At 34.1% G+C, this 19,574-nt stretch overlaps 1 protein-coding gene across 6 annotated transcripts in view; it reads right to left on the reverse strand.

Moving 5' to 3' along the window:
• Positions 1 to 10,143, reverse strand: part of LOC121410368 (talin-1-like) — a 106,809-nt gene extending 96,666 nt beyond the window's left edge. For 5 of the 6 annotated variants that reach the window (XM_041602407.1, XM_041602406.1, XM_041602403.1 and 2 more), the window contains exons 1-3: positions 9,821 to 10,142; positions 8,212 to 8,406; positions 6,063 to 6,160 (exon numbers count right to left, since the gene is read on the reverse strand). In XM_041602407.1, the coding sequence (XP_041458341.1) occupies positions 6,063 to 6,160; positions 8,212 to 8,353 (240 nt within the window). In that variant the 5' untranslated portion in view covers positions 8,354 to 8,406; positions 9,821 to 10,142. Of the gene's footprint in view, positions 1 to 6,062; positions 6,161 to 8,211; positions 8,407 to 9,820 lie in introns of all 6 variants that reach the window. The other variant, XM_041602402.1, reaches the window with a different exon arrangement.
• Positions 10,144 to 19,574: the final 9,431 nt, after the last annotated feature.

Genomic DNA, 19,574 nt, shown 5'->3' on the forward strand with positions numbered 1-19,574 from the left:
GGTGACGAGCGTTTCGACCCTCTCTCCATACCGCTCCACGACCGCTCCAACAACGCTCGGGCCGTGTGACCAGACCTTTAATTTGTTTTCCTTCAATGTTTGTACAGTACATGCATATTTGATATTTCTACCCCCTCCCCCGTCCCTGTGTGATTGACTTTGTGGTGTGATTTTGTTGTTGTTTGTTTTGTGTTTTAATGTTTATTTTTCCTTCTGTTTGTTAAAATACTTTAGTCTTTTGTGTACACACTTCACCTTTTTTTCTTACTGGGGGAATGTTTTAACCCACAAGCTTTGCTTTTTACTTCCCCCTTTTCTACATTTACTTTATTGTACATTAAGTGATTTATGGATTGCATTTGTCATCTACTGTATTATAGGTATGCATTTATATGATCTTATGTATTGTACATTTTTAATGGTTTAGAAATGAAGACACAGAATTGAATTTGAAAAATATGTTTTGACTCAGCCCTATGTATAATGATAAAAATTTTAGATACAGGGTAAACACAACAATAACCATCTTTAGCAATCAAATTATATACATGTAGGCCTACACGGTAAGTGAATTCATGTAGCATTTCTCAAATCTGCAGATCTATCCAACGTTCATGTACATGTATCTGTTGTGAATTTAAATCCTTTACAAAATGAAAAAAATAACCTCCATCTATATAACTGGTTCTTGAAAATAAAATTTCTTTATTGTCAAATTTCATTTTAAGGGCATACTGCACAGACTTGCAACATCTTCATATTAAAAATAAATGCATGATGCATATCCTGGAATATTGGAACACCTGTGCAAATTCCAAATAACATTCCCTTTAGAGTGCCAAGTGAAGAGAGCATCATACTAGTCAATTTGATATCACAATCTTGTTGGAAGATTGATTGGACGAGAGTCAAAACGTGATCCCTAAATGTTATCTAAAACGCACTGGGAGAGATACAAAATGGCTTTTGGAATTCCCCCATAAAATTCCCATCAAATTTCACAATTCTTCCTTTTCTAGACTTTTCCCATGTAATTCATGGCTCATAAGAATTGTCATGCTCTGAATCAAATAAAAGTTGCCATTGTGAGATTCCTTTATATATTTTCACCGTCATTTGACGGTAAGCCGATTTCATGGCAGGTGAAAATTATTGTTGTCTTTCTCTACTTTGTAGTTTTATAAATGAAATATTTACAATGTAGCCGAAATTTGTTTTTTTTAGGGGTTATATTTTTCCACATTAGGGTGATTGAAGAATTTTGGGGGCTATTTCTTTCATTTTAAGGGCTACTTTTTAGGGGTAACAAGCAATTATGCAGTAAAAGCAATATCATTATTCTATCATAGTTAGAATATTGATTTTCTAAATAATCTTGAATATAGTTTGTGACATGATTTTTGGGTTACTCTAGCTCTGGTAAGAATGGTCGCCCCACAGCATGCATTTGGGGGATTTTAAGGGGCTACTTGGGCTGTCATTTGGGCAATATCACCCCTAGATGTATTTCTTATGCTGATATTGTTAAGATGATGTCATTTCAACTTGCTCATCTAAGTTTAGCCTCCAGAGTCCAGACTCCAATATTTTATTTTTACAGGAAGTCAAGGTAGCCAATGCAGTCCCAGTTGATGAAAAATTTTCTCAGCAAGTTTGTACACTGTATGTAATGTTATACATGTACATCACACACATCCTCAATGATTTCATTTTTGCTGATGATTTGTATAAAGAAAAAAAATAGTAATCTAAAATAAATATGTTCAGTCATTACAAGTATAAGGTACAAAGTTTGAACAGAATAAAAGAAAACAACCCAGAAAATTTTGCTGAGAATTTGACCTAACTTGACCTCACGCCTATTTGCAGACAATAACAATGACTGCCAAAAAAAATCATTCTAGCATGTTTACAGCCCTGAGGGGTGAGTTTTCTTGTCAAAAACAATCTTCAGTTGGGTTCTTCACAGAAAGTCAGCTCTGTGATGCTTTCCATCTTGCACACAGATTGTAAAGAGGAAAACAATGACATGTATAGGCTTATATTCTTTACATATTCTGTTTTCTAAAGTTCAAGTTCCATATTTCATAACTTTATATGTTCTATTGTAGTTTTTATCTCAAAGATGTGTTAGGCTCTAAGAAATGATGAAAAGTGAGTCACTGTTGTTGCACAAAACTTAAATGTACATGCAAAATAATGATGAACAAATCATTATCTCATACTTGTATAGTATCATGTAATAGATCTTTAATCATTTTCTGCTCAAATTGGTCAATATGGACTATATAATCATAATAATGATAATAATAATAATAACAAAAATAATAATAATATCAACAACTACAAATTTATAGGGTGTTTTTATGGGTGTTTCAAAGTGCATATTTTATTCAATAGTTTGATGACCTTAAGTTTTAATAAGTTAAATGAAAATGACGATTTACAGTTTTTGTATGGCATCATGTACATTATATAGTAACACATCATACATGTACATGTAGGCATTCATATGTCAGTAATTCATGTAGAACCCCCCCCCCCCCTCAAAAAAAGAAAATGAATAAAAAAATTAACAAGATAAAAATCATAAATGAAAAATAAAGAATAGACTTTTCTACACAAAAATCAATACATGAAGATTTTTGCACTTAAGTGGCTACATGCAGCTTCAGCTTTTCAATGTTGTAAAATTTGCTAATTCATTTTTTCCTCATAATTGGTTTTCAGGTTCTGCCTCATTTTCGAACAATCACAATAACCTTCATTATAAAAAAAATCATAGCATCACAACTACATGTACAACCCAAGCCAGAGGCATTTAAACAGAAGGTTAGAATTGCCAAATATTCCTAGTTGTGTTATTACATTTCCGATGAGTTAGAGCACTACTGTTTGGCAAATTACCACCAAAGAAATTAATCTGTGTTCTTGAACAATAGCCAGCACTTTATGTACATGTATACAGTAAATGAAAAAAGTTTTGACACATGGGCTATTCCACGGTTACTCACGTTACATTTGGAGACACCTTGACTCATACTTGGAGCTGTAACTCCATTATTATTGATAGGAACTGAACATCTCCTTATCACAACAAAGTACACAGTCTGACTATCCTTCGTATAAAAACAAAACTTGGGAAATTCTATTATGCTCCTGGCAAATCTTTGGAATGTGTCGGTTACTCACGTTACATGATTTGGACATGCATAAAATTAAAAGTCAACATAAGTGAAAAGTCTCCTCATACAAGGCTTTTATGAAAGTTGATTATATCCATTTCAAAGAAGTGTATTAGGGAGACAAACTTTGTATATAATTAAAAAAATAAAGAACACATGGTTTTTACTTGGGGTGCAGATAATATGGTTACTCACGTTACGGTTACTCACGTTACATTTTGTCTATGTATGGTTAACAACACACATGTCATTAAAAATTCAATAATGTGTGTAAAATTCATTGCTCGGAACATCTACATGTGTAAAAGAGATTTTATACCAAAAATTGGAACAATTGGAGCTTTATTAGGAAGTAGGAGGGAAAAGTATGATTTCGCTTACTAATTATGCATTAATTAGCATAATCGCTTAATACCAATTTTCATGGAATAAATTACTGTATATTATTGTAGATTATGTCCAAGACAACCTGCACGCAAATTTTCGGCGTGATCGTGCGGCCAATGGCCGAGATCTCATGGGGGGCCTGGGAGCCCCCCCCACCCCCACCCCCCCCCCGGGCCATATCAACTCCCAAAATACCCCGGCCTAGATAGGGTTACAGGTAAGGGCATTCAATGTGTTGCTCAAACACTCTTTAAAGTTTGGTTAATCAAAACCAAGTCTTATTAATGCACTCTCGCATTGTGAATACTTCTACTAATAATTCAATTTTTTTGTGTGATTGTATGACCACTGATATTTTGATGAACAAAGAGTCGCATCAAAGAGATGTACCCTCATTTTGCTTTTAATTAATCAAAAATAACTTCACAACTCACCATGAGACTTAAAACTTGACATCCCACAGAAAATGTTACCGAACTGAATAATTTTTACTGGTTACTCACATTACATGATGGTTACTCACGTTACAAAGTTACTCACGTTACAGATTTTCTTCATCAATTTTATAAAAAAATTGTACTTTTTAATGATTTTGTTCGTCATCACTGTGTCAAAGATTGTTTGAAGGAAGAGAATTTAAAATCCCACCAATTAACTGTGAAGAATTTTTCTCTCAGAAAACAAAGTCAGTTTTTTCGGTTACTCACGTTACATCACCTGAGCAGGTTGCAATATTTATTTTTTAATGAGTACTACAAATTTACTTGAAAAGTGGTTGTGTATTTTAAGTAATTTGACTCTTCTAAACTTCAGAAATATATAAAGTGGTATGTTGTTGCAACAACAAAATGGTAATAAGGCATATTTCATTTTTCACTATTTTTCTTGTATTTTGGTACACAATGGAAGACACAACTTTTGACCATTTTTTTCCAAAGTATACATATGAAAATAAACTTTTTATTTCTTGTTCCTGAAACTATCATGTATGAAGGACTTAAAGTATTAAAAAATTCAAGAAAATATTGAATTTGAATTTTTAAGCTCATGTCCACCAACCTGTGGAATTGCCCACATGTATTTGTATTGGTTCTACCTCAGGGGGTTACGCAAATAAGCTTTGGATTCCAAAACAAAATGTGATACAATAAAACATGAGTACATTGTACACCCAATTCCTGTTTACAACTATCACATATAATGAGCCAAGTAAACCATTTCCAAGAATCATATTACACACAACAAAAAAGTATTAGAGTATTGTTTCAACATAATATGATTATTACAACCAACTTTGATTGTAAAACATGGTTGATATACATGTAGGCCTACATGAATAGAAAGCATGCAGATTACAAGCAACATGGAAAATTGTGTGGTCGTGTTGTGCCTAACTTATTTTGGTTTGTACCATTTTTTTATGACAAATATAAGCAAGTCATTAGGTGGTTTCAGACCGCCTCGAAGTTCGCCAGTTCCAGGTATTCTCTGATCGGGAAATTTACCCCGATCAGAAAATACCAGGTATTTTGGTAATGTGAAAGCAAACTACGCGTAATATCCCCGAAAGAAAATACCCGCTAAATAGTAGGTACTTGGCGAAATTACGAGAACTTTCGTGGGGATTTTTCCAAGGTCGCAGGTATTTTGGCGATGTGAAAGCAAATTACGGGAACTTTTATCCCAGGGTGTCGTTGGGCGCGGCGGCGTGGGTGGCTGCTGGGCTAGTGATTTTGAATCTCGCGCCTTGTCTGCTTATCAGACCATACTGCGCATGCTCGTAACTTCGGGGACTTATCCCGAAGGATGTGTTTCGGGGCGGTGTGAATGCAGGAATAATTAACGGGCATTTTTTAGCCTTAAAAAGTTCTCGTAATTTAACGGGGATTCTTGTGATCGAGGCGGTTTGAAACCGCCTCATTATGGGTCTGAACTTTCATAAAGAACTCCAGGATAAATTCTACAGTATGTTCTCCTTTATTGTATGTAAATTACATTGGCAACATAAGTGCACAAAAAGGTTGGTTAATGCATTAAGGTAATGCCAGTGCAAAGCTAATCATAAGAAACAAATCTGAGAAATGATGATAAAACATCAGGGCCCTGTCTTACAAAAAGTTACAATTGATCCGATCAATCGTAACTCTATGGAAATCCATCAGTGTCATAATTTTTTCTACGAAAAATTTGCACTATATCCTTTGTATGCAAAGAGAAGCGCAGAGAAATTTCAAGATAAGAATGAATGCATGAATATATATCAAAATATTTTGAACAAACATACATAATAGATGTTGACGTTGCTGGCCGTCCATAGATGCAATTGATTGGATCAATCGTAACTCTTTGTAAGACGGGGGCCCTAATCAGCATGAATAGCCATATAATTTTGATTTTGGACGCCTGTTCTTACATTAAAGAAGTTTGAAATTATGCATGATGTTCAGCAAGTTTCGTCATTCTGAGAGCTAATGTTTTACTACTACTTACCCCACTTCTCAGCATATAATGCTCTAGGGTTTTGTTTGGCTCCAGCCATACTCCTTTCTTTGGATCTTCGTCAGCTAAGAACAGACCAAATTCATTTGCTGTGGGGTAAAGGGAAAAATATGCTGACCTTTACTAGGGAAATACTTAAAGGACAAGTCCACCCCAACAAAAACTTGATTTGAATAAAAAAAGAAAAATTCAACAAGCATAACACTGAAAATTTCATCAAAATCGGAGTTAAAATAAGAAAGTGATGGCATTTTAAAGTTTCGCTTATTATCAACAAAATAGTGATATGAACGAGCCAGTTACATCCAAATGAGAGAGTTGATGACATCACTCACTCACTATTTCTTTTGTATTTTATCATATGACATATGAAATATTTTTATTTTCTCGTCATTGTCATGTGAAATGAAGTTTCATTCCTCCCTGAACACATGGAATTCCATTATTTTAACATTTTGTGCTTCAGGCAAGGAGGTCCTAATCGTCAAATTCGTAAAAATTGAAATATTGTATAATTCAAACAATAAAAAACAAAAGAAATAGTGAGTGAGTGACATCATCGACTCTCTCATTTGGATGTAACTGGCTCGTTCATATAACTATTTTGTTAAAAATAAGCGAAACTTTGAAATGTCATAACTTTCTTATTTTACATCCGATTTTGATGAAATTTTCAGCAATGTGCTTGTCTGATTTTTCTCTATTGATTCAAATCAACATTTTTCTGAGGTGGACTTGACCTTTAATAACAAGCAATCATACATCTTTTTGTAAAAACCAAATTTTTTCAAGGAACAGTATGAAATTAAAAATAATTTTTTATCACATGAGATCTTAAGATCAGGGGGAAAAATACACGGGGACGGGGACAAATTCATCCCGGAAATGCCTTAAGTCGCCCCTGAAATCACCAAAATCATGTTTCGGGGAGGCATAAAATCCGGAAGTTGCTCCCGAAATAATTGTTAAGCGATAATATAGGCTGCGTGAGCTGTGCTGCAAGCTCAGCGGCCCCAAGCTGGCTGGAACGCACGAGGTCCCTCCATACTATGATAGTGAAAATTTTCCTTTTTTATTGCATTTTGAAGATTCCATCCTAAATTTGCAAGAAAATAAGATCGTCAACTCTGAACAAAATCATAGTTGTTTTTTTTTCATTTTAGCGTATTTTTCGGCGACCCTAGTTCTTAAATATGAACTAAGCCTTGGGGTGCTCTGGAAATATGCAGATTTCTCAATTTAAAGGCCAAAATTAGGATTTTCAGAGGGAATTTTTGGTGAGTAACAGTCAGTGCTTGAGTATACATGTACCTTATTGGCACTAATCACCTGTGTTGCGGTGATAATTGACTGTGAGCTGTGCTGCGTTCAGTGGCTGCGCTGACGTAGGCATAGCTTAGCTTGTGAAATAAGTTGACATGTTGACATTAGCTGTCAGGCTGCGATGCATTCAATATTTCATAAGATAATTTTCAAGTGAGTTTTTATCAAATAAGAAATTAAAATTTATGAAAACGATTCCTCAAAGTCCGAATTCTGTTCAAACTGGATAAACTTCATCACATTCAAATCAATGGACAAACTGGAAAATTTAGAAGGTCCATTTAATTGAAAACATGAGTTACAAACAATAAACATTAGCTCTAAATGAACAAGAAATTAGATAATCATTTAACAATTAATAACAATGATGAAAAAATAAATTAAGCAATTAAATAAACAATGTTTAATAAACATTAAATTAATTTGGAAACAAACAGGTTGGGCGATTGTCCTGGGTCGCACATTACATAAAATGTAAATACAGGTTATGAAAAGTGGAGCCCCAAAATGAAAAAGTAACCCCTGAAAGGTAGAAAATGGAGCCCCCGAAATTTTACATAAATTGAAAACAGAGGCCCCGATAAAAAATGAATCATTTTTTTCCTGCTAAAGATGAATGTGTAAGGGTGAAAACTTGAAATTGTCTAAAAACTTACTGCTGTATAAAAACACAAATAACTCTAACATTTTCAAAAAAGAAAAAAATTAAGAATAACATTAACTTCAATCTGTTGAAATGTTCTAAAATTAAAGAAAATAATTTATCATGACTGAATTATTTGACTGATTAAATATTTGCTACAAGATTATAACTCACGGTTGCCTGCTTGGTCTTTAGCTTCGGTGCTCTTTTCTCTGATGGTACGGCATACATCATAGACACTGTCAGTGGGGGGAAATTGAATAGTCTTGGTGCTATTAGCCTGAACGATGTGCACTTTTAATGACAGCAGCGCCATCACGAGGCGACTTCAATGGCAGCAATGGATGAAAAGTGGAGCTATTTACCAACCTGCCAAAGAACAAAGAAAGATCAAAGATAAAATTATCTTAATAATTCTGAACAATGATACAAACAAAGCATAATGCACTCTCCTCATTGCATATCCACCCTACATTTCATTCCAAGTCAAGCACAGATCAGAAAATTCATAATCAATTTGGGGAAAGGGTATATACATGTACATGTAGAAACATCATAGTCATGATGCTTTGATGAGTTATGCCACGCTCATTCATCTGATCCCACCTGTCCAATACCACATTGAACAAATCACATTGTATTGTTGGTATGTTTACATGGGGTGCAGGCCTTTTTTCTGCACACTCCTTCATTTTCAGTAATGCTTAACACCCTCCAGCTGCCTCAAATACAATTAAATATTTATAAGGATACAATTAACATCAAAACAACATCATCCATAGATATAGAATTATACAAACAAATGACATAACACTTGCAAGTGGATTTATCACGCCGTGAAATTTATTGATGTAATTTTTTGTTCAAAATTTAGATATCGAAATGGATATTCAAAAGATATTTTCAGCCTGTATTACAAGTAAATATATGAATTTATAGATGATGAACGGTAAACATTTGTGGAGTATCAACATTTAGTGTTTAATATTCAATGTCAAATACTGATTGTATTGTATCACATAATATTGTCATAGTCAAGCAAGGAAGTACATGTACAATGAATGTAGATTGTTTGCCTTAAATTTTAATGTGATGATATAAAAGTCAATGAATCTATTCTATAAAAAATGGGGAAGAAGAAAAAAAATTGGCAAGTTCGTAAATTACATGCAAGTATTTCATATTCCAATTACCAATGGTGCTTGCCAATCTTGCCATCAGTTAACATTCATACAGTAATTCAATTCATGTTATGACTCATACAGGTAGGCCTACATGTACATGTATACTATTTAAACTATAAAACAAGACCCTTAATCACAACACATCTGACTTTTAGGGGATGCAAGATAGGGGGGGGGGTTGAGGATGATTTTCGAGTCAGAGTCACACATGAATGGCAAACTACATGATGGTCAATTTCAGGCATGAAAATAAAAAAAAGATCTAGAAAATTATTTTCATCCATATACATGGACCTGTATGTTTCTCTTCAATTCATATTAATATTTTGTTTGCAATAACTGACTGCTGCTTACATGTATACTTAGGACTTTTTCCTTAAAATTTGATTTGACAAAATTAGCTAGACCTTCATAACAGATACTGCTTTATAATCGAGATGGGCATACATGTACATCATGTCTCTGGCCTATACAAAATATAAAAAAATACCCTAGTAGTAGTCTACTATGAGTATGACTAGCTGAAACTGCTAACATTCCTCTCTTCTTAAGCATCAAAACAATCTTGAAAGACACCATGACATTTCTTATTCACTTACAAATGTTGACATTTAATGTCTTAGTGGATCAAATTCTGAATATCCTCTAATTTCAATCAGGAAGTATGCATTCCTCTTGTCTGGTAGAATCTATGGTGATTTACAATATCCAATGGCATAAACATTTCAGAAGTTCATGATGATTACTTGATCTCTCCACTAAACAGTAAATTCATGAAATAAGATGTGTTTGATCTGGTAATCACCAGAGTACATGAATAAGACATTCAAAATCAGCAAGATGGCACATAATGATTTCCTTTTCCAGCCTATCTCGACAGAAACTATACATATGATGAAGGCCTACGATATATATGCAACACCATGGACATACTGTACATGTACGTGTAGCCTCCAAGCAGGTTTCCTCCAAGGATATTCTAGGCTTTTCATTCTGCCAGCATGGTCCTTTCATTATATCATCATCCAAGCATGGACAAAGGAGAACATAAAATTACACCATATTCAACACTACTACTGTATCATAAAATATTGATGCTTTCCTAATCATGTTATTACACGAAGATAATGATGACAAAAAAAAACAGAACTCAAGCAGAGTAAGACTGAAGGAAAGACTACATGTATTTCAGATTGGATCTCATGAAGTGAAAGTATACATGACACATAAGTGTCCTGTCATGCATGAGTCACAAGACAATGCATATTCGAGCTGCTGCACAGACAAGCAATGGATGTGGAAAGCTGACAAGCTAATATTTTAAATATCTTGCTTCTGAGCAGTTAGATATTTTTTTTGTTGGAGGGGGGGGGGCAAATGAAAGTACTCATATCTATTTTGTATATCAATAGTAATCAATGTAAATGGACACTACAGTGTATGTACCTTTAAATTACCAAATTATCACATACATCGTCAAAGCAGCTCTGCCCATTTCTTTATCATTCTGACTTTATGAATAATTAAATAAAAAGAATCAACATGCATGATGTTTAGAATGGATGTTAATGATCATGGATATACATGTATATATATATAAACTTAATTGGCAATGAAAACATTATTTTGTTACCTTAGAGAAGCCAATACGTGAAACTTTAAGATATATATATATATATATATATATATATGCATACATCCTTCGTAATGGCGAAGTCTATGAATGGGTTTATTCCATTATAATACACATTTAGATGTTACGTGGAAGGTAGAGAGCGTTAAGGCGCATTTCAAACATTAAAAAAAAAATTCGCCTTAAATGCAGATGTAGAAAGGTATGTATATATAATACAGGACACATTCTCCAACCTTGTTTTCTTTTTAATACCTACATGTAAGAAATTTCAGACAGTTCACTGTAAAGCATGGATCCTACTAGTTCTAGGAGAATTCATGATCTAAGGGAACATGCATTTTAGATTTGATACAGGAGTATAAATATTCCAACCTCGTTTTGTGGCCACATCGGATGAGCATACAGCAAATATGGCCTGGCCAGAAAGGCCAAATTTCATGGCTAAAATGTACTTCCTTGTTACTGTTTACCAAAAGGTTATTGAAATATGTCATATTTCTACATGTAGGCCTAAACATAATATGAAACTGAAATGACCTACAAAACAGATTACAGAAAATGATCGTGAATACACTTTACAACACAAAATAATTTCTGCCATATCCTTCAAGTGTACTGAAGCTAGGTGTTGGCCAAACAGCATTCAGAGTACATTGTAGGATTCATGATCACAGTAACCCCACTGTAAATAGATGATCATTCCAGGGAACACTTCCCTGGTCATTCAAAGATATGTAAACATCATTCTAGTCATAAAAACTAAAAAAATTGCCATGATGATGTGTTGACACCTGACTCCTTCCCTTCAATAAAATTGAAATCTACCTCAATTGTCAACTTACTTTGTCAAAATAAATCTTTGTTGTGACTTATGCTTTACTTTATACAATGATAAGGAAGGCAATCATTTCTTATACATGAAGTACAATGTTGGTTGAAATTAACTATTGAAATTGTAAATAATTGTTGTATTTAAGTGCAAGTTGAGTCATGCAGAATGTGAATACTTTCGTTGTCTTACAGTCAACACACCTGCCAGCTATGACTATCCATCCCACAATGTAGGTATTCAATTTTCATAGTCCGAGGGAACCATAATCAGATTATCCTACAATATTTACAAATTTCAAGATAGCATGTGCGCATGACCCATCCTAAATAGTTTAATAACTCAACTTGATGGGAGGAAGAAGAAGAGATAGGTTCATCTTGCATCAGTGATCCAGGTATCTTGTCTTATAAATTACATTTTATGGATGGTGGCTCGTGTTTGTGCTCAGATGAGCAAACAGTAATCAATTGCAGGGATGCCAAGGAGGAGATGTGGGCTAAAAAAGCAGGTATGAGGTAACCTATTCACACTACATGATAGTTACACAGTTTGAAATAAATGCAAGAGAGTCTAGCATATAAACTTGTATGTAGAATCTCTTGGGATCACATAAATCTAACCTGGATTAGAGTAAACTTACATGCAGAAGGGTTTAATACTTTCTGTTTTCAAAATGCGCTTTGACTTTATTAGCGGCAATTAATTTTTCGAATAAAAATGAAGGATTGATTACAGTTGTATGAAGGCTATTGGTAAATAGCAAAGGTCTAATAAAAATAATCTTTGTGCGATTATATATAGGCCTACATGTAAATGCTGCATAAACAATAGCATTAAAATGAACTAGTGCTGCCATATATTCACAATTTAGAATAGTGCAGTCAATGGTTGATACTCGTCCTCTTCTCTAGTGTAAGGAATGGAAGGGTGAAAAGGGGGAGGGGCACCTCAATGCACACCACAAACTTCAGTCATCTTCCAAAGTTAGATATCTCCTTGGTTAGATTGAATCACATGATCTTCGGTCTGTCATAGCAGATGCTGTAAATGCTTCTAGGCTAGTGAATTACTCAATGTTCAGACTCCCACCCCCGCCCCACCCCCCCCCAAAAAAAAATGGGGTGTTTTGAAATATTTTTTCATGATGAGCATATTCTGTTTATTGATGAGTAGTTTTTAAGTCTTAAAAAGTCACTTGAAACAATGGAAATGTGTGCTTTATTTGTTACAAGATAGACCTACTCAAACAAACAGGAAAATTCAACTGATCAATCTTCAATTTATCCTGGTCTAAATGGGGAGAATAGAGGAGAGCAAGATGCATGATGGAGTTGTTGCAGTAATTGGCATCAAAGGGAGATTGTTGTTTTATTAGATGGAAGCAAGAAAATGTACATAGCAACCAAGATTGTCAAATATGGATAGGAAGCATAGCAGGGTTCCTCCAGGATGGTGATAAAAGTAGGAGAATAAACTTAACAAGTCAATAACTGCTTCCTCAAAATATTGGCAGATGATAATGAAGAAGAGGTAGCTCAGTATAAATAATGAAGATATTGGTTGAGTGATCAGGAGAGACCTGGGACATAATGCAATCAAACTTATGCCCAAGGTCAAACACAGATTATACGATTAAAATTTTCAATCTCAAGACCCACTACAGGTGATGTTGTCAGGCCAAGGAGCTCAGTGGTAGTCCTTGGTCAGATCAGATCAAGGAGAGATGTGCAGGCATAATTTTCACACCTAATCATCAAGAGGCCAAAGATAAGATCCACTAGAATTTCTCCTTTAATATATAAATGCTTTCCTGTACATGGAGGCTTACATGTACATGTACAGGCCAACCTGGAATATCACATGAAATAGCTACATGTATAGGCACAAAGATGATGGCTCAGTTGTAAAGAACCTGCCTCATGAATGGGAGGTCGAAGGTTCAAATTATCATATCATCTACAGGACCTTCTGCCTTCTTGTGACATGCTTGTTATAAATATTATCATCATTGCCATTATTATTATTAAAAATATGACTAACTCAATTTTGTTTAGCATAATTTTAATCTTCACCATTAACAGATTAATTCTTAACACTAATAAAGTTATTGTATTATATCAATTTCCCCATCAGTCTGTATTATTATTTATATCAATCTGTACAAGTAGTAGAGTTGTAAACGTTATTTAAATATCATTAAAATTTGTATGTTCTGTGATATAGATGCATGATGAATATTCCAAAGTTTATTACATCTTGATATAAAATATTCAGTAAATACTTTTTCCAAAATGAATGCTAACAATTTATGTATTTTTCCTTTCACTATCAAATTAAGCTGCCAAATTATTTTTATTTATGGATGCATTGAATGTAGGCCTACATTCTTTGGGGCATGAATAAAATGTGGGGTTTCAAAGAACCATAACAAAGAAAAACCTTGTGTCCACAAAAAGGCCATTAGCAAACTAGGAGCCAAAAATGCCATGTTCAGGATTTTGGAACTTGGGAGGCCTACATGTACATGTATACATGTACATGTAGCTTATAAATTATCACAGATAGGCCTAGCTCTATCCAATTTCTGAGTTTGCATATTTATTCAAAATATTTACTCCGTGAGCTCCAGTTTGACACTTTAAAATCAAGGACGTTTTTTTTTTTCAAATTATGGACATGATATAGCACCTCATACTTTTCTCACAACTTTCATTTAATATGGTAAAAACCATTAAAGCTCCAGTTGGATGTGTATAACTATTCTTTTGATGATTTAGAGAACTAAAAATCTGTAGGCTTGTATATCTCATTCTGATTTTATGGATATTTCTTCACATTAGCTTAAAGCAAAGTCAGTGCACAATATCATCGCACCATTCTCCAAGTCTAAACCATCTAAACAAAAAATAGCCACCAAAATTGTACAATTTCCTTGAAATCCTACCTCCTTGAGTAAATCAACCCCCTAAAGCAAACTAAGTACACTCAACCTCCTTTGACATACGAATAGCACTGGAAATTATATATTCCTTTCTGCCATATTTATTGTTACTGATAATTCTAGGCATTCTTTATGCATGGAAGGTCATGGCAACTTGGCAAGGGGTCATACTTGACAGCTACATTGACCTCTACAGGAATAGCAAATTTAATGGAGGAAATAGAAGAGACTGGTTGAGATATGAATGCATGTATCATGAAATCTACACCTGCGATAGTGACACACATAAACCTAGATGGTGGCATTTGATATTGATAGGCTTATCAGGAAATAGAACCCAGTAAATGTGCTCAGAAAAAAAAACAGGATACTGGGTAGTACAACATCCACTAGTACAGCATATTTAAAACAAAGGCAACCTAGTATGTAAATGGACACTTTACAATACATTTCAGTTCACTGAAGAAGGATTACAGTCTTATACCCCTTTCATAAACCCAATTATGCGGCTAATAGCAGTTTATTTTGGTCGAAAAAATCGGAGGAGGACCAGAGTTATCCACATTATTTTGATGCTGCTATTATCCGCATAATAGCAGCATCAGGGCCAGATTTTGACTTTATGAACGCATTTTGAAAGTAATGCGGATAATTGCCATGGAGCGGTCACAAGGTCACCCTTTTCCAACGCAACCACATCAGAGGGGGTGTGTGCAGTTGCAATGACGATTATCCTCCTTTTTCAGGACAGGCGCTCGTAAAATTAGTGCGGATTATTATTTTCAGAGTTTATGAACGCAATTTTATTGAATTATCCGCATTACTCTTAGGCGGCTAATTGGAGGATAGGTTTATGAAAGAGGTACAAGCTTTCAAAACAATATACATGTAGCCAAGACAAGTCCATGTACATGTAGCTAAATACATATTTTTTAACTATCAACTATAAATGACACTTTCTCAATTTAAAATCATACCTCTAAAAGTTGTGAAAATTGTAATTCACTAAGGACACAAACGTAACAATGAAACTGAAAACATATTTCAAATCAAATCTGACTGAAGTGTAGACCCCTATAGTAACTGTATGACATGGACAGTTATCCAAGAATGATGTCCTTTCTTGTGTACATGTACATCTATAGGCTTAACTTCAAGAGATTACCTCAAAAGTCAAAAGACCTAAAAGGGGAAGTTCACCCTAACAAAGAGTTTATTGTAGAAATAGCAGAAAAAAATATTGAAGGTTTGAGGAAAATCCATCAAATATTCAAAAGTTATTAGAATTTGATTTTTTGATATGATTTCATATGCCGGGAACTCCCCATATACATGTACCGTACATGAATTGTGTAGCAGAAAAAAAATGAAATTTCAATTTCTCAAAAAAATTGAAAACTGAAAACTTTCTGAATTTTCATGGATTTTCCTTAAACCTTCATTATTTTATTTATTGATTTATTTATCTATTTTTGGGGGGGTGGTATTTTCACAACAAACCTTTTTTTTCAGGGCGAAATTCTCCTTTAAAATCCAACACAAGTGTTTGCTGATTATTGTCTTTCAGCATATTTTCAACAAAGACTTCATTTGAAGCATGAAAAAAAAACACCCTGTAGAACAAAAAAATCACAAAGAGTTGATTGACAGAAATTAAACAGTTATGAAATAATTTAGCATTTTCATCTTTCATTGAAATATTTATTAATACTCAATCACAAACTATACCCTAAACACTGTCAATCTGTATACCATTTTTTTTTCAATTACTTTAAACTTGACAACAGTAAAAACAGGACAAAATAAATTGAATTTGTTTGAAAATGTTTTTACCTCACCTGCAATGGGATTTTAATCGTGGATAAAATTTTAGGATTTAGTCTAGAGCCATGACCAGATCAAAGCTCTTTACATACATGTACATGTACAACACATGGATATATAAGCAGACTGTATTAAGTAGAGAGCTTCATCCCTGAAGGAGAGATTAATCAACATGTGTTTATGTCATTAGCAGTAATTGCAAAGATTAAATATCTGTGTACAGTCATTCGCTTCATATTATCCAACTGTAATGGAGTTAGCTGCTCGCTGAATATCAAGCAGCGCAGCCATACTTTGGGATTCAATTCAACAGATGACAAAAATTGGAGAATACCCACAGATTCTGTGCTTAAGCAAACAACAATATAAAGTGCAGTCCAAAGTCCAAACAATGCTAAAATTTCTAATGAGAAATGCATAGATGTACATAGTATTTAGAGCATTGAGGTCTTAATTGTACAATTTTACAGGTCTTTTCAAATAGCAATGCAAACAAATGTTTGTGTTTTTTCATAATGAATATTAAAGCACTACTTGTGTGCAACTTCAAAACATAATAGACATTGGCCTAAAGACACTGTGACACAAAACATTTTTTTAAATGCCAAGGAAAACTCATGGATTTCCACAGGCCTGCATGTTGAGAGTGTTTCATAGTTACAATGCAGTGTATTTGAGGGAATTTACAATGACTCAACATGTAAAATGGGCTAGCCAGTCAAACTGCATGCCCAAGATGCCTGCTATCTTACACATATGTGCATCATTTGTTAATTGATTCAATAGAAAATATGAATAAATAGCAGAATTGGTTACAAATCCAACCAAATATTCAAGGACTGCAAACTGTCACGAAGATGGACTGCAAACCTCTTTACAACACCACAACTAGAGAAGAAAAATTGAAAAGGCCTAATGTGCTTCTCATAAATCCTTGCCTCCTGTATCCTTGAAATTGGAAAATCGTTGGATTAAAGTACATGTAGACAAATATCTTGCAGAAGGAAATTAATGTCATATCTGAGATTCAAACCCATGACCCTCTGAATAAAAGGTGAGAGTCAGAACAACCAGAACATATACATCAATCACACTTATTATTAGCTTAATGGATTAAATGTAAACAACCAGGTACACAACTGGATCTGCATAGTAAACAGTATTTACATGTACATACAAACGAGCAAATCAAGGAGAATAAATAATAAGTGTTCTATTTACTGAACTGATTGCAATGGACTGTCAAACACCAAGGCCAATACAGAATGCTATGAAAGTATTATTTTTAAAGTTGTTTTGGGGACCAACACATTGGCTGGCCTCAATGTTCTGTGATTATGTGTAGCTGGGGAAAAAATTCAAAAAATTACACCGACACTCAAGGTGATCCCCCCGCGCCCCCTCCCGAAATGCTAAACAGAGCCCTGAAAAATAAAACAAAACCCAATTCACTTCAATGATTTTAGAGCTTATGTTGCAGATTAGTCACTCAGGAGGTTGTAAAATTTACCACCGAAAAAATTTGCCGATGTGCAGGCCTTACACCCAAGGGCAGCTCAGCACATATGCATATACTATTTACTGTGATTTTCCTCATTTATATCATGTGTATAATACTGTATGTAGGCCTACATTAAGTACAGACTTTATTTTATATCAGACAGCATACAAGCAGTGCAATTAAAGAGAAATTCCAGTAGTTGCAGTTAACATTGATTTCATGAGAGTCTGTAAAACAAGGCTTAATTGCCAGTATATCATCGAGGATCTAGATCTGGTACAGTTACATCAACTGGACTTTGTGAAATCTTGAAATCTACGCTGAAAAATGTTCACACCGAAAATCCCCAACACAGATAAGCGCACGTGGGACAATGTATAGTTATTGCTTAGGGCGTCGGGCCCGACGCCCTACCCGAATCCCGTGCTTATTTGCTGATTTCTCAGCAATTACACAATTTCTTCCAGAATCCTTTGGCACATGAGTTTTATTTATACAAACAGACACTTTAGTGGTCATTTCATTGGATTCTGTACAAACTCATTTTGATATCGTTACCAAAACTAGCATTTACCTTTAAGGTTATAATCAGTTACCAGTAGTTTTTTAATGCGTGTATGCAGCCTATCTACATGTATCTAATTTATATACATGTACATACAACATGATACATGTACGTACAAAAGAATTATGACAGTTGGAACTGTGTGTTGGTATAAAATGTATGAGAATAAATCGATTATTAAAGGTCAAGTCCACCTCAGAAAAATGTTGATTTGAATCAATAGAGAAAAATCAGACAAGCACAATGCTGAAGATTTCATCAAAATCGGATGTAAAATAAGAAAGTTATGACATTTCAAAGTTTCGCTTATTTTTAACAAAATAGTTATATGAACGAGCCAGTTACATCCAAATGAGAGAGTCGATGTCACTCACTAACTATTTCTTTTGTTTTTTATTGTTTGAATTATACAATTTTTCAATTTTTACGAATTTTGATGATTAGGACCTCCTTGCCTGAAGCACAAAATGTTAAAATACTGGAATTCCACGTGTTCAGGGAGGAATGAAACTTCATTTCACATGACAATGAAAAGAAAATCAAAATATTTCATATTTCAAACAATAAAAAAAAAAAGAAATAGTGAGTGAGTGACATCATCAACTCTCTCATTTGGATGTAACTGGCTCGTTCATATAACTATTTTGTTAAAAATAAGCGAAACTTTGAAATGTCATAACTTTCTTATTTTACATCCGATTTTGATGAAATTTTCAGTGTTGTGCTTGTTGAATCTTTCTCTTTTTATTCAAATCAAGTTTTTGTTGGGGTGGACTTGTCCTTTAATGTTGGTGTTCGCATGATCATACAACATACTGACCGCTTGAACTTTTGGAGGAATCCTACCAAGCACCAAAGACAATGTGAATATACAGTGTACATGTTTTTCAAAAATATTTTTCATTTTCTAATGGAAAAATTTTTCACTAAAAAAATCAAGATGTACCATATACCACATGTACAATGTAGGCCTAGATTTTTTTTGTTGCTGTTTTATGTTGTTACAACTTTAATATTTAAGGGATTTTATGGTACAAGTATATTCAGTACACTG

Source organism: Lytechinus variegatus, chromosome 3, assembly GCF_018143015.1.
Source record: "Lytechinus variegatus isolate NC3 chromosome 3, Lvar_3.0, whole genome shotgun sequence".
Taxonomy (NCBI): domain Eukaryota; kingdom Metazoa; phylum Echinodermata; class Echinoidea; order Temnopleuroida; family Toxopneustidae; genus Lytechinus; species Lytechinus variegatus.